Consider the following 16,847-nt stretch of genomic DNA (forward strand, 5'->3'; position numbering starts at 1 on the left):
CCCTGACAGGTGTTCACAGCCCCCCTCATGGGTACTGCCAACTGCCGGGCTCAGCTCTCCCACTCCAGACACTGGAGCAGGTGTAACCACATTTAATGAAATCAACCCCAGAACCCACTTCTCCAAACGCACCAGAATCCGCATCACAGCAAATATCTCAGCCTGTGACTGCAGAGAAAACCACAGGAGCCTCAGCTGGAGGGAAGCAAGGCCATTGTATGAGTGTGCCTGGGTCTGCAGCCAGCGGCCTCTCAGCAACGGGGCAGCAACAGCCACCAGCAGAGGAAAGAGGTCCACTTGACTCCAGCACCTGCAGTGCTGAGCTTGAGCTGCTTTTGAACAGGTAAGCTACACCTACATTTGGACAGCCACAGACTTCTGAAGGACTGGCTTTCCCTTTCTCACATTTCAAGGATTTTTTTTTTTATGGCTTTTCAGCTCCCATTCATCAGAAGCAGGAAGAGTGAGGTGGTGGTGTCCCTAACCAGCATTAACAGGATGTGACTCTGCCCTGAGTCATCATCCTCTTTCTCCTCAATTGGAGATGTCTGCTCACACCTGGATCACAGACACCTATTAACAGACTGCTTCCCCAGCTTGCTCTTCAGAGGCTGCAGGAAGCAATCTTCATATCACACAGTTACAACTCTGTATTTTCAGACTATCTTCACAACCAGAAGGACCAAAGGACTCCAATATGTGCTCAAAATCAGCAGTTTCCTGATGAAGTATCTGAGCCAGCAGAATCTCAGCGAGGCCCTACTTACAGTCCAAGAAATTAAAATGTAAACCCACACAGCTGCAGGATATTACTGAATACCCAATTACTGCTCTTTATTTTAGAATAAAAAAAACTTACCATGTTTTAATAATCTCCAGTGAAATGTATTTTATGGGAACTGGAAACAATTCACATTAAATGAACCGAATGAACACACCACTGTTACATGAGTCCACGTGCACAGGAGCAGAACTGAGGTACCTGAGCTGAGAATGATCTCTGCCAGTGCAGAGGTCTCATCTTCCATCTTGATAAGCTTTACATCAAAGGCTTCCCTGATACATTTCCCTGCCCATCTAAGGACAGACATTCAGTAGCAGGGACATCCTGCAGACCCACATTCCAAGCAGATGCAACATCCTACACATCTGATAAAGCAATTCAGTTCTCACCAAAGAAACATCCCAGAAGTGCTCATTCTGATGGCATTATTCCAGTATTTGTTTTTTAATTACCAGGAGAAACATTAGCTTGGGGCAAATAATTTTTTACCACTCTCTCTAGATTTGAAATGAGAAACACCATGTAACACATTAAAGATTTTTTTGCTGTTTATCTACTAAGTCTCCTCCTGAACAGGGGTGTGGATGTGCTAAGGAACACCCTCACTCGCTGCAAAAGCGGTCTTCATGTGAAGTAATAATAAGGGAGACTGTTAATAATTTATTATTGGCTGGGACACAATTAGGGAATATATAAACATGGTACTACCCTGCAGGTGCACCATGGCAGCAACCTTAAATTTACTGATTAAAAAAATGGTGAGAGTCCTTTAAATCTCAAAGGACTGAAAACTAAGGAAGAATTACAGTTCAGAGAAGTCTGCAGGGGAAGGGCATAGTATTGCTGCAACATGTAGCACAGACACACCAACACCTGGCTAGCCCAAGGGTGTAAGTGCAATTAAAAATGACTGAAGTTGCTGCAGGCTACATCTTCAGTTACGTGCCACTGCAATAATTACGAAGTGGAAAAAAAAGCGCAATAAATGTGTCTCACAATGCCCAGCTACAGCTGGATTACAGCCAGGTTCTGCAACAGAAAAGCTGCCACTCAGTTGTGGCTGCTACACATACAACAAAAACACCACTCATTAGGAGTATCACACCTAATGAGCCTGTAATCCTCATACTGAACCTTTACGAAGGCACAAACCTTATCACCCTTTTTCACCTTTAGGCTACTCAGATATAAACTCACTCAGTGTCTAAGGAAGAGCGCTCTGCACTGCTATTTGGAAGACCAGAAGTCAAGACAAAGTTACTGACACATGTAAGGTGTTACCAACAGCACCCCGTGAAGAGCAGCACACGTATTTAACATTTTTTAGGCTGTTTTCCCCCCCCCTTCAAAACTCCCAAACATCTACTGCATCTGGGAGAATGTTTTCATGTTAACTCCGACTTAAACTTTTAAACAGGGAAATAGCAGAGACAAGTTATGTAGGGTCTTACAGCAGGACTTACCACAGTCTGGAGTGCAACCATGTGCACTTAAACTGCACCCTGAGGTGGATCCAAACCACAGAGCAAACAGGGAGGAGACTTCCCTTCCTCAAACTCGCTGAAAACTATGTAAGTGACTCAGTAAATGTCCTTCTGAGTCAGCACTGACACAGAGCCCCAGAATTCCATCTGGTTTACAGTACAGATAAAAGACCATAGGATTGTTGGTTTTCTTAAAGGATGATCCGTGAATGATACCCTGAGGGTGTCTGGTCACTAAACCCCACTTAACTCTTGCACAAACCAAGGTTGAACTCCTGCCCCCTGATCCAGCCCTCCTCTTCCTGGGTTCACACCCAGACCTGTCGCAGCCCGGCTTTACCACAGAGCGGGGAAGGTCATGTGGCTGCAAATCCCATTCGTACAAAAAAAGCAGATAAATAGATTCCAATTTTAAAATAAGTTTTAATTGGTTCATTAATTAGTAACTTGTCTTCTACCGCAATAAAGCAGAGTTCAGAAGTTGTGGAGTGCTGAAATTTGGAGTTAGGCTGAATGAAAGACTATGTACAATACACATCAGCTTTCTGTTGTGTTGTAAATTTATTATCATATTTTTTACCATTTATTCATCCCAAAAAGACATATTGCATATTTGGAACATTTTTAAAGTAAGAGCCACTGTATTATTCAAGACAAGAAGTAGTTTTGTCACATCAAAACTGATGACATACTCAATAAAATTATTTTCCAGAGCAAGAACTCCTTACAAGAAATATAAATAGAATATAAACTTCATAAATGATCTAGCATGAAAAGATTAAAATAGTAAATCCATTTCATACTGAAGGCAGTACCTTACCACTCATAGTGTGTGTGTGGTGTTTCCAAAAAAAACCCAAACCATCATTTCCCAACAGAAGGTACTGAAACAAATATGGGCAAGTTTTGGTTAAGTTTATTCCAATAGAACAGAATGAATTGACCTCTTCAACCTTTAGTCTGAAGTTACTGAACTAATACGATCAGGTAATGAAAAGTTACTTTTAGTTTAACCCAGGCTTTGGATTTGTTCATCAGACACGATGAAGAGATGACATGCTTGGAAGCACATTTGCATTTTCAATGTGTCACCTGACACAGCACAAGAATTCCACCTCCCTACCAACACCTCCCTCTGACAGCTGAGAATTATTTCACCCAGAATCTCAGTCCCATCCCCGCTCCCACGGCTGCCAAACGCCGGCGCTCACGATCCGTTCTGCCGCATGCAAGCGCAATCCCAGAACAGCCACGTCCGCACATGCACATCCCTGAGTGTCACAGCTGCCAACAGCCAGCACTGGGAATGATGCTGAGCCAGGCCGGGCACACCGACAAATTAGGGAATGATTTCGGATTTGTGCTGCCTTGCAGAGGGAAGGGGCACCAATGGGCAAACAACACAACGGGGCTGAGGGGAGAGAGTAAAATATCCGATCTTGGGAAAAGGGCTGGCTTTGCTCCACCCTAAGATCTAAGCAAATCAGAGCAATCCATGGGAAGCAGTCAGCACAAAATTCAAGAATGTAGAATAATTCGGGCCTGTCGAAGCATTTTAAAAATAAAATTCCACTTTTCTAAGTTTACTAAAAAAAATGAGTTTATTGGTGTTGTTAAAGTAAGGCTTCTGTAAATCATGACATTCCAATAAAAGTGATCACTACACTACTATCACTGTAACTAATAATGCAGATTACTGAACAGTTGACAGATTGCAAAAACTAAGTGAAGGAATTATTCTATGAAAGTTTTCCCTACTGTGCTTCAGGGACCTGGTTTTGGCTCACTACTGTTCAACAGTGTATGATCAATAGTCTAGAAGAGCTTCAGTAATCATCCCTGTAAAAACCTGAAGGGGAAAAAAAAAAACCCTCTCAAGTGCTGAACAATCATGGGAACACGTTGCTGCCTTGGAATGCTGCCTACAGTGATTTTTACCAAACAATATTGCAAGAAATACACTGATTTGATTCACAAGATGAAAATCCAGATGCTAGAAGTCTGTAAATCCCAAAATAAGCTCTGGTATACACTCAACAGGGAATATCAGAACAGGATATAAAGCTTATTGTCTATTTATATGATGTCAGTAAGGTAATTACTGTAAGGACAAGTTCTGTTCTGGTATCTAGTCTTCAAAAAAAGAACATTCAGAAAATTACATATTGTTTAAAAAGCTGACAACAAAAACTAGAGGGATGAAGAAATAAAAATTAAGAAATGCAATCCATTCATATAAAGTAAGATTGGAAGGTATGATCATGGCATGTCAAATCCTTAGATCAGGATGACATTTGCAGTAGAATATCCTCCAAAGAATATCCTCAGAGATATACTGAAGTCCAATTTTGGGGATACAAAGCAAGATGAACCCAAACACAAGGTTGGGTTTTGTTTTGGGGTTTTTTGAGGGGACAGTAGTTGCTCACATAACTTACCTACAGAGGAGAGTGATCCTTTTTCTTAAGTCCTTAAAGCAAGAATTCTTTTTTTCTAACATATGCTTAACTTCTTGACACTCTGTTGCTGATGTTGAAAGCAGTGAAGTTTTATGATTGCAACATCCAGAAAAGTGATGGGTTCCCTTACCTTTCCAAATGGGAACTTGAACCTCTAATGGCCCTTAACACCAACACCTGGGTTTCAATGGCTGATTCACCTCCTCCTGCTGGGAGCCTTTAGTCAGACACTGGTAGCAACCAGTTTTTAAAACAGTAGTGGGTGCAACCCTCTCTTCCAAGCAGAAGAACTTGGCTCTGTGGGCAAACCTCTGCTCACTTTCAGTAAATGGATACAAACTAAAATCCCAGGAAGGCCAAAAAACCCCATACTGCAGCCCAATTCCCCACCAGAGGAGAAAGAAGAATTCTGTGTCCATAAGCATGTGCAAAGAGGGACTGGGATAAGGAAATCAGCTGGATCTGGGGAACTCGATGCAGCTGTTTGCTGGAAGCAATCACCCTTCAAACAGAGGCATACGCAAGAGAGAAGGAAAGAATATGGCTTGTAATTCTTTTATATGATCCACTGCTATTAAAAATGGAGACTCAAAGTCTTGAGACAGTTGCTAATGAAACACTAATGGTGGATGAACAGCCTGAGGGGAGGTGAAACCCAGCCAGCCCCAGTTGCAGAGCCAGTGCAAAAGACAGTGGCTTCCCAAAAGCCGTTGTGGTGACCTGGTGTGCTAAAGCACTCAGATGCTGCTGGTGGAATGAATTCGGCAGTGGTTTTGTCATGGAGAAGATTCAAGCTGAAGAAATTATTCTTGCAAGTGGTAGAACCCTATGGATTAAGGCAGGAGACATTCAAAATCTTATGTAAAGCACACTGAAATTCTGGAACAGGTAATATACTTTAGAAAAATAACTTAGGAATATACTCCAAAAATACATGCACAGGTGATTACCTTTGCTTCAACCATCAGTCATTTGATACTAAGTCTCGCTGTTTTATGAGAACACTTGGCAATATACTGTGCAGGCTCCCAATTCTCCATTTAGCACCAAAAAATCCAGAGATTCTGCAAGAAGGATGAGGCTAAGACTCTGGAAGAATGCGTTTAATTCAGCTACAAGGAACAGGAAAAACCACACTATATTTTTTTTACATACTATATATTTTTAAATAAAAGGCCTGCTATTGTAGTCCCTGTGTAGGTAGAATTCTTTTAGAATTTAAAAAAGGTGCCTCAGTCAGGACACCAGGACAAACCTGAAGAAGTGTTCAGATATTCTATTACAGTAAATCTTCCAAATTGAACTAGCAACTGATAAAACAACTCTCTAACTTTTCTAGTATGAGGAGCCTTTTTAAAACCTCAAACTTCAGTGCAAGCTCAGAGCACTTGTTTTACAAGTAGAGCATCTTACACCTGTGAAAAGCTGCTCATTACAGTAACTCCAGGGCTTAGCTAATCAAGCCTCACAGAAGAAAGAACCTAAATTTGAATGTAAAAGAACACACATATTGACCATTTAAAAAAAAGCAACGAAAAACCAGAAAGAATTGTGCAAGGAGTGCTTGCAAAATAACTCCACTTGCTGTTTTAGTATCAAAGCACTGAAGAAGAGCAGCTTCCCAGTTACCCAACCCTTCTCCAGGGATTTTCACAACATAAGAGTGAACTGTGCATTTTAGCTCATTCCTCATCGTTTTGAACATGCAATTGTCAAGAACTCCTGGGAAAGGCACTGTATTAGGGAACCACAGGTATACTTGTAAGCATAAACCCCCATGCAATGTGTACTATGTGTATATAAATATGCACACATGCACAGAATGAGATTAGAAATATTTCTGCCTTAATACAACCACGCTGGGTCTCAAGCTGCAGCTCTCTGATGCTCTAAAGATTTCTGAAAACTCAACATTAGTCTTCAATACACGAACAAACTTGTGTCCCAGGCAGCATTGCTGCAGTTCAGGTCCCTCCCAGCTGTTCCCAGGGAACTTGGCACCTTCCCTGCTGCCAGGCAGGAGGGACCCCTGCTCCACCAGGCTCCACTCCACCTCCTCACACCATGTCTACATGCAGGGAGCAGAGAAGAGAATCCACTGAAAAAGAAACAGTAGCTGAAAGAGGGACAAACAGAGAGTTTGAGATGGTGAATAAGCGAGGAGGCAGCATCAGGTCCCTTCCCCCAGTAGGGCTTTTTTCCTCTATTGCCCAGGACCTGCAGCCACTGCTCCTCCCATCTCACCACCCTGCCACAGGCACAGCCACCCTTCAGCTCTGACCACCTTTTTCCTCCCCCATGGAAATATGCTCCTAAGCCTTCCACGGCTCTCTCCTACCCCATTTCTTTCTGAAAATCACAAACAGGAGAGGGATCAGCCAGACAAAAACTTAAAACCAGTGCAAATGTGAAATACAAAGTAAAAAAAAAAAGTCTTTTGCTTCTACTGGACATGCTGCAGACATTGTGCCTATAACTGTGGCAGTATCTAGTGCAACAGAAACTTAGCATGAATCTCTTGTTTTCAAATGACATTCAACTCAAACATGCATAGGGAGAGTAAAGTTATTTTATTAAATCATGCACATCACGTGTGTTAGTGCAAATAGTTTAATCTGTACTCCAGAAATTCTATTGTATTTTTATATCTTTACAAAATAGATTTAAAACAATTATTTACTTTAAAAAATGTAATTCTGAAGTTAAGCATTTCAGAACAATATTTGCAATAACCTATATACAAGAGGTACTAAGTACCACTGGCATACGAGTGTTCTGTGGTTGGGTGGCTTCCTGCAACTGAAAAGGATGAAATGAATGAACTAAATGACAATATTTATTTTCTACAAGTCACTTGTGGACTATTTTTTCCAACTAATAATCCTCCCATTAGCAAATCCCATGTAACTTAAGATAGAACCTTTAATTAAAGGACAATGACCCTTAAAACCTCACAAAGTAAATTATATGCTAAATTTCTATTTAATTATTTAAACTAGCTGTCGATTGCCATAACATCCTTAAAAGCCAATTGAATTGCTGAGATTACCTCCCTATTTTGAAGTTTCCTTTTACTTTACCATTCTTTAGCATATTATTTAAGTCTTTAATAAACTTTTTTGACAGAACTGTTGAGCTGAACAAGACAACTACAGTCTACATTTAATTCAGCACTAACTACAGTGATTCCCACCAAAAGTCAGCAAATAGCAATAGTTATAGTACTTAGATAAGGAAAATCAACTTTGTAATGGGGACCACTGCATCATACTTACAGCCATGTGATGAGGATGCACAAAATTTTACTACCAAATTAAAATCATCTTCACCTGACAATACTTCAGCAGACATATGATTCCAATTTCGTAGTATTTTATGTATCTTAGATGTTTTCAGCTAATCACAGACATACTGTAGCAGTTCTCTTAATAAAGTTACGTCAACAAAAGCTTATCTAAAGAGCTTCTCCAGCTCAAGTCAGAGAGTATCAAATGACTGAAAAAATAAACTGATACATGTGATATGTGAGAAGGTATTCATACTTTTAAAGAACGTATCTCTTTAAATATATGAAATTTAATAAATTACATTCAAACTAAAGTTAACGTAGGTTGAATCACTGCACTATGTCCATCAAATGACCAAGTACTTGCTCCCAGAAACACCTCAGTTCACTCAGGAACACACACATGCTACACTCGCACTCGCGCACACTAAATACTTTAGGCTGGTCTTCACCATCAGTATCTCTATCTCTTTAAGGCTGGACATGAATTGTGTTTATTCCCCAAACCCATTAATAAAGCAATCCTTATCAAAGAAAAATAGGCTTCCTTCGAAAGGCGTGGTAAGAGAAGTTTTCTTAAAGTCTTGTTCCCAACAGCTCAGTGACTAACAGCAAGTAAATGATATACTAGCTCAAAAAAAAAAATAGATCATACTGAAAGGCACTGAGCACACTGCATCTGTTTCCCAAGTATCTGCAAAGTTACTTGGCTTGGATGTCCAAATCAGAAATGTATTTTCCTCTTATTTCAGGCAATCAGATTCTAACGTCAGTGTCCACAACCCTAGCCATTATAAATAATTTGGTACCAAGAAGCCTACTTTAGGCCACCATTATAGTATTCAGAACCCCAACATACTAATTTAAAACTTGCATGAAGTTGTAAGCAAAAATATTGCTCACAGTATGATGAATCACAATTTTATTCCCTCTTTATAGACAGATACATTTTATACAGTTTAAAGCAAATGACCCTACTGCTGTTCTCACGCAGAGCTGTGCTGTATTAAGAGGTAAAAAGGAAGAGAATTAATCTGTTTTCCCTCAGTATATGAATGTTGCCAGCTTCTAAAGGGAGGACGGTGTATGGATTCAACAACAGTTCTCATGGAGAAGCTCTGGTTAGGCCTGGGTACAGCACCACGGCTGTTACAGCAACCAAAGCTGCCATCACAGGCATCCAAGGCCATTGTCTCTGTGTGGAGAGAAAAAAGAAATCAATATCATATCTGTTCTAGTTCATACTGATCAGTTTACCTCGTGGTTCCTGAAAGGCTTGAGTACCTGTCGATAGGCATCACTACAATGTTACCCACGAGCCCTGCTGCAGGCTAGTCCTGACTTGGAGCATCACAGCAAACCGTGTTCTCTAGCACAGGGAACTCCACAGCTCTTCAGGACTGAGGATCAGCAGGAGAACGTTTGGCAGCTCCGAATTCCCAGGTTCGTTAGTGGAGGCACCTCAGAAATCTGCTCTTAAACATGCGAGGGCTTGAGGTGTTTGAAACATGGTTTGTGCCAAGTCATCACTAGACACAGGTTTATTCAGTACTGCATCTTTAACTTTGCCATGTTCAAATCCAGATCTGTGACGTTAGTTTGGAGCAGATCCTAACAACATCATTTTTAAACGGACTGTCACAACATTGCATGACAACAATGGCATTTCAAGAGGAGGACACACTGAGAGACATTAGAGAAAATGCAAGCTGAGAGTTCAGAATACAAACCAACCACCTATTTCTCATCTTTTTTTCCATCTTTCCATCAGCAATAATGAGAGAAATTAAAGTGTTTAGAGCCAGAGTGGAATTTCTTAGTCCGTAGATAGGAACCAAAGCTTGTTGATTTTTATTATTAGAGGCAAACTCTTCATTTTCCATAGTTAATCAAGCAATTAAGTTTTCTTACAAGCCCTAGCATCACAGCATTGTGCAAAAGGCAGCCCATTTGCTAAAGACAAACTGAGACCGAGTTAGAAGAGGCACATTCAGAATCAGTTAGGATGAAATTAATTGTTAGAATTAAAGAAATCACATAGATGTTAAATGATTAGTTGATCGCTCAGCTCATCGGTATCAACAGAATGGCATATTAAATGAAGGGTTTGCTTCAGGTAAAGAAATACCTGTGAGCATTTGAACCATGCAGAATTTCATACAGAAATGGCACAAACAGGTGAGAGGGACAAACATACATTGACTGAACAGTAGTGCTTGTACCTTTCGCTACCACAATGGGCCGTAACACCAATACAGGAAAGCCAGGATTAGGCCGATGAATACGGCTGGGACGGGTTGTAATATGGAAGGCTAAAGAAGGGAAGGGATATTAAAAATCACTTTGTGCTATAAAATCAATCAGGTAAAGATGATTTAGAGGGGGGGGGGGAAATAAGTCAGTAAGTTTTGTTTTAATTGAAATGTATTAAAGACATCTAACACATTACAGCATTATCTAATCTGGTATACAAAGTTAGTACACCATTCTACTCAAATGAACAGGGATGTTTAAAAATAAAGGGAAGTAAGCAGAAAATGTTCCAAGAAACCTCTTGTCACAACTTGGAATTTAGCACTTGAAAACAATACAAATCTTAAACTGATTTGCCTGTATCTTATTTATAGTTGGTTTTAGTTTTTCTAAGTGAGAGGAAATCCCAACTGGATTTCTTGAGGTAGATAGACTCACACCAGATTTTGAATTTTTCAGGTATTTCTTCATTCCTTGCTAGTTAGCCTTTCCCATTTTCCATCACCAGCCTCCAGGAAAAACAATCTTTTTCCTCCATTAGTGAGTCAATTAACTATGTCCACAGGCAAACCCAGTCGTTCAGACATTTCCGTGAGATTGTAACATGACTGTACAATCAGCACTCAGTTACTATAAAGCAGAGAAGCACATTTCCATCAGAGATACCACAAAGCTCAGCATCTCTGCCAGGTCAGCAGCCTTGTGACCAAATGCAATTTCTGAAAATGGATCAAATGCTGCAGCTGGGCCAAACTCCAGCTGACCAGCCTGCAGGGTTCCTTCAGCTTATGGCCTCCTTAGAACCAGCCACACGTTTTCTCAGCTATGTTCATTTAGCTGTAAACTACTGCACGTTCTGGATGGACAGCCTCTATCCATGATACGATAAATTGAAAGCAAAAATGGACCTAAACTTTTTTTAACCTGTCCTTGGAAGACATCTGCTTTCTCTGTATCCTAGCCTACATATTTGTGCACACACAAAGACACACAGGGGTAAGTTCAAACCATGCCAAATATTTTTAAAACTTTTTTTTTTGTGCTGAAGCTACCTTGATTTTTGTCCAGTCAAATAAATAAACAAATAATAAGTTCATGATTGAATTTTCTAAAACATTGTGATTCATAAATCAAATCTCATCCTGTTATGAATTTGCAGAAGTCACTTAATCATAGAACCTCCAATATGGTTCAAAATACAGGAATATTAGAAGGCATTCTAGTCTCTGCCATTCAATCACTTTTTTTTTCAATCAAGGCAAATATTTAACAGAAAAATTATGTGTAACTATTGAAGTAATTTTCATGCAGGATTATTTTTGTGTCACTGGTGCCACAAATCACAGTGCCACCTTCCCACAGAAAGCATGTTGGCAGAAATAATCACAGCAGTGTTCACAAAAGTGCCAGAAGTTTAAATCAACCAGAGCAGCTGATGTTCTCAAACCATTAACATCATTAAATCTGTCGTATGAAGCGCATCAGGAAATAACCAGTGACCAGAAGCATGCAAGCACGAGTAGTACACCACACTGCTAAGCGTGTCAAGAACACAACACTGCAAGTTTTTTAAAAGTAAAACTGAAGTATAAAAACTTTAAATTTAAATGATATCCCAAATGGAGTACAGAAGCCTTGTCTCTTCTAACATTTGTTAGTTCACTGAACAAGTCTATGGATTTATTTTTTTGGTAAGTTACACACATTCGTGGCTGTGGCATCTTGGCAAATGAAACCGGTGATAGATATCCACTGCATCCAATGGAATTGTCTCCAAATGATTAAATTCTTCCCCTCAAAAACTTATCAATATATAACAAATCTTATTGTCAAGGAGCACTTCACTAGGTGCTTCAACAAAAATGTGCATCTTGTATTAGAATATGAAGATATGCAAACTCAGACACAGATGGGCTGCAAAAAGGAACAAATCCCACAGCGGGAATCCACTTTCTGTTCCTTGGAAATGAAGTAGCAGATAATGATTCCAGCAAAAGGGGACAATGGTACTTCAAAAATTTGACCTTGGAACTCAGCCCAGTATCCACAGTGTTTGAAATAATCCCCAAGATGGACATGTTTTACATTACTGACGGGGAACAATGTTTGCTCAACAGTGAGTTTGTCCTGCAAGCCCTTATATGGCTGGATGCTCTTCATCATACCCTGACCTCCAGGTTTCAACTGTCATAACTAATTCCTCCTCTGGAAGCAGATTTTGGCAACTGCTGTGATTCCTGATTTCATTTACTTACCTCTAATTCTTCCTAAAATTTCCTTTACTTTACAAGCGTTTCCACTGTCATCAGGTGCAACAACTCCCTTCACAGTATGTCTTCCCTCTACTATCACTCTTTTCCACTGATCATTTTAATTCTGAGGTTAATGTTTTTAACAGAGCAGAAAATCTCACATTCACTGTTATTTATTCAGTGTGTATGGGGTGGGGTTTTTTGCTGGCTGTTTTTGACTTCTGCCTACTTAAGTAACTCAGTATTATCTGAGCACTGCAGAAGAGTTCTGAGCAAGAATCAGGTTCCAAGAGAATTATAACATTATAAAATCACATTTCTGAAAATATGGCTGAAAGAAGCAAGAAGGGCTTTGAATTCTTTACATCTTTGACAGCTCTGTGATGTTAGAGGTTTATATTGAGGAATTGATTATGGCAAGGGTATTCATACAAACTTTTGGGCATCTAGGAGTCAGCTGATTTTAGAGATAGGGTACTGTAAAATTTCTTTGTAGTGAGAAAACCAGTTTTCTAAAAGGCTATTACAGAGCATTCATTATTCTCCTGTTTTGTACTGTCCACTATAGGAGTTGTTCACCCCACAGTGACCACAGAGGCAGCAAAGGAAGACAAGAAACCAGCCCTCCCAGGGTAGTATAAAGATAAAGCCATGACCCCCCTTATAAAGTGTCTGCCACACCCCTAATGTTTGGAGGATTTCAGAATCTCAGTATAAAAAAAAAGTTGTCTCTAGCTGTAAACTCAGTTCTAATGACACAACCTCTCAAATTAATTGCAATAGAAAACAGTATTTTCATTAGTGAATAGAAAGGACAGTTCTACTGTACTGTTTAAAGCATGAGCCCATCAGGAATAACCAATTAAGAAGAATGAGCAAGAGTAAGGAGGGAACACCCATCGTAATAAACACTAAGAAAACAAAAAGCATCTTGAAAAAGGTTGCTTAATTCATTTGGATACAGGTTTCTAAGCTTTTACCCCTGTATCATTTTTTGAAGTCAAAGAGTTTTCCTTAGTTCTGGTTTACTAGCATTTAAGTCATATGTTTTCAAGAGAGCAGCTATCTAAGGACATACCTAAACCTGTCACAGGACTGTAAATTGAACTTTCATGTGTAACTGTAACAGTGTAATGACCTGCAAATTTGCACAGTTAGGACCAGAATGGAATTTTGCATATATATATAAAATAGAGTACACAGCCTTTTTTTTTTAAAGTCCATCCTTTTCTATTTGACTCTTCCATATTCCTTCAACCAACAGGATTGTCAGTGCCATGATCTGACTTCCCCACACATTTTGTACAGACTTACGTTGTTTCCTTTTTCTTGTAGCAGCTTCAGGTTCTCTTTACACTGTTTGAGCTCTTCTGTGAGTGACTGCTTCTCCTGCTCAGCCACCTCATACTTTGCCTTCAGCTCTGAGAGCACAGTCTGTGTTCTTTCATACTAAAGACAAAGAGAGAACAGTCTGTGGACCCCTGGACACCCAACACATGCTGACATTTGCTCAGTGCACAGCTTCCTTTTCTGTCATCTGCCTGGAATAACTTGCCTTGGATCAATACACTCTTTTTTCACAGAAGCAGTGTAGAGTTTAGATTTCCTTTTTTTTCCTAAATGAAGATTTTTGCCTGACTTGAAGGGCTAGGATTACTAAAACCAAGGAAATACAAAATACATGCAAGGCCTTAATTCGTGTCTTATACCAATTATTCATTATCATACTGGAAAGGACTGTAAAAACCAGGAAGATAAAACAAAAAACAGGGGAACAAGGAGTCCTTCACGTCTGAATAGTTGTCTTACATCTAGGCTGCAGCTGAAATCCCTACACCCAGTAAATAGGTGCAAAAATCAGCATTCTGTATGAAGTAAATCAAAACCTCTTCCCACAATGCAAACTCAAACATAAGGCAGGCATTAAAAATTATTATGCCTTGTACTGTCGTGCCATAATCCTCAGTGTGGGTCAACTACAAACAGCACTGGGTGAATGTGACACATGTTCCTACAGGATGGACAGACTTTCCTTTTTCAAACCCACGTTCCATTTGTTCTAGAGATCACAAACTTTCTAGTAGTCCTCCTGACAGGGACAGAATCAATGACTTTCAGTACTGGTATTTACCACAAATTTAGAAGATTAGGTATCTTTACAAATACATCTGATTACAAAAACACACACTAACAGGATTGGGTTTTTGAAATTCTGAAAATTGTAAGGAATGTGACACGGATGAATTATCAAAGAAAAGTACTGTAAAAGAAACTAAGAGCAGTGATTGGAGAAACACTCAAAATGCTTCTAAGAGGAAGCAAGTGTTGGAAAATATGTCCTTCTTCCAGACAATCCTTAGATGCCAGGCAGATGAAATACATGCTCAAAATGCTGACCCTTATGCACTTGCAAGTCATCTTCAGCAGGACAGTGATCCAGGAAGATGAAAGGAGATCTTTGTAAAGAATGTACAGTTCCACTTATATAACTAGAAAGATCAGACTGACTCAAAAAGAATCAATTTTGACTCATAACAGCTAATATAACTCTGGACCATGATGTTCAGAAGACTCTGAACAAGAATTTACCCATCTGAACAGCTTAAAAGTGAATTCACTTAGGGTAATGCATCAAAGTAAAGCTTAGGAAGGTCCCAATGAACACAGAAGTAATTTTACCTTCCTTTTTAAATCTAACTGCCAGTTTCTATTTTCGTAGCTACCATTAAGTGCTTGCAATAAAATTATGAAAAAATTTCATTACTAGAAATCTTTTTCAGTACTAGAAAACCTTTGCTTTTCTTTTAGCTGAAAAGTCAGTCATTGGGCATTACATTCCCTCAAAATGGAAACAGTATTTTGTGTTACCTCTTTCTGAACGTCTTTTGCTTGACTCTCAGCTTCACTGAGCTGAGTTTTCAGACTAGCTGCATCCCGTTGATGCTTTTCTCTCAAAGATCCCATCTGATTTTCAAGTTCCTTTCGAGACATTTCAAGAACACTTATATCGCTGGTCAGTGCTAAACTCTGTTTCTGAGAGCTGCAAAACAAAATCATATTGATTCCTTATGCATCTCAAACAAGCACTTTTCATCCTCAAAAGCTTCACACATTATTTTTGATGTGTAAATATCAGCGTAGAGCAGTAACAGAAGTACAGATCTTTGTCTCTTTGTACACAGTACTGACACAAAAGGCTGGCCACGATCTTGCTTTAAAATATATGTCCACAGTTTAGTGTGTATAACTAACCATAATTTATAATTTAAATAAGTTATAACTAATTTTTATTTTCTTATTCTACATTTCATTACTCAAAGTATTTGCTATTATATACTCCAAAGTATTTTGAGACAAATTTGTAATAAGAAGTCTGTTCAAGGTTGTTCAAAGCATTTCACTTGTTTGCACATGTGCTTCTGCTTACTCCCCTTGCATAAGCTAATAGCTAGTATGTTCAACTGTTTAGTGCAATTGGGTAATAATCAGAGAGCTCAAAATTAGGCCATTAAACATCAGTGTAATAGCCAAGTAGTGTTAATTCATGCCTGTGCAAGAAAAAAAATAAGGAAGAGATCCTGCATATTTCCATTATGCAAATCCTGTCATTTCTCATCTGCCCTTGTGTATGCAAAAAACAGAAATGAGGGCATAATGAACCAAAAAAGAAAGGTTTGAGTACTGAAAAATAATACATTACTTCTTGAATGTTTACTGTGAGACATTTTCAATTTTCAATTAGATCTTACAACACTGAGGAAGCCACAAGGGAAAAGAGACCACACATATATCTAAGCATGATGGTAAAATTCAGATCCACAATAAAACAAAGTTGTTGTCCCATATTTAGTCTGTGAATTATATTCCAGTATCTAAAACTGAAAAAAAAAAAAACCAAAAAAGGCAGATGAAGGGATAAGAGGGGAAGTTGTTTCCAAGCAGAAGATTTAGATGGCCTTGTGCAATGTCATGTTCTCAAACAGCAAAAGAAATACAGCACAATACAAATTCTCCTGCACTCTAAAACCCCTCCCAAAGGATATGATGCCACCTGTGATAAAAAAAGATTTATATTTTTCTCTTAAGGAAAAGGTGATCTAGAACATGGTTTCTGCCCACCATTACTATTTATACTGTGACAGGCTATCACGAGACACCCAACTGTTTGAGAATCATTTTCCACCCTGAACACTAAGAAAATTTGAGGTTAGGAAATCCATGTAGTTTATTATCTTGTAAGTGGAAGGATAACTGTTAAGTCTAAATTCTTCCACAATGCATGCTTCCAAGCCCTTATTAAAAGCAGCAAAGTTGGGTTACCTTCTGATG

General features: G+C 39.2%; 1 protein-coding gene across 39 annotated transcripts in view; it reads right to left on the minus strand.

Moving 5' to 3' along the window:
* Positions 1-2,805: 2,805 nt before the first annotated feature.
* SLMAP (sarcolemma associated protein) overlaps positions 2,806-16,847 on the minus strand; it is an 86,928-nt gene continuing 72,886 nt past the window's right edge. For 24 of the 39 annotated variants that reach the window (XM_051811610.1, XM_051811596.1, XM_051811590.1 and 21 more), the window contains 3 exons: positions 15,387-15,558; positions 13,833-13,967; positions 2,806-9,208 (listed from right to left, as the gene is read on the minus strand). In XM_051811610.1, coding sequence (XP_051667570.1) covers positions 9,119-9,208; positions 13,833-13,967; positions 15,387-15,558 — 397 coding nt within the window. In that variant the 3' untranslated portion in view covers positions 2,806-9,118. The other 15 variants (XM_051811621.1, XM_051811624.1, XM_051811620.1 and 12 more) reach the window with 2 other exon arrangements.

Source organism: Manacus candei, unplaced genomic scaffold, assembly GCF_025592945.1.
Source record: "Manacus candei isolate 608988 ecotype Guabito, Panama unplaced genomic scaffold, ASM2559294v1 h1tg000082l, whole genome shotgun sequence".
Lineage (NCBI taxonomy): Eukaryota > Metazoa > Chordata > Aves > Passeriformes > Pipridae > Manacus > Manacus candei.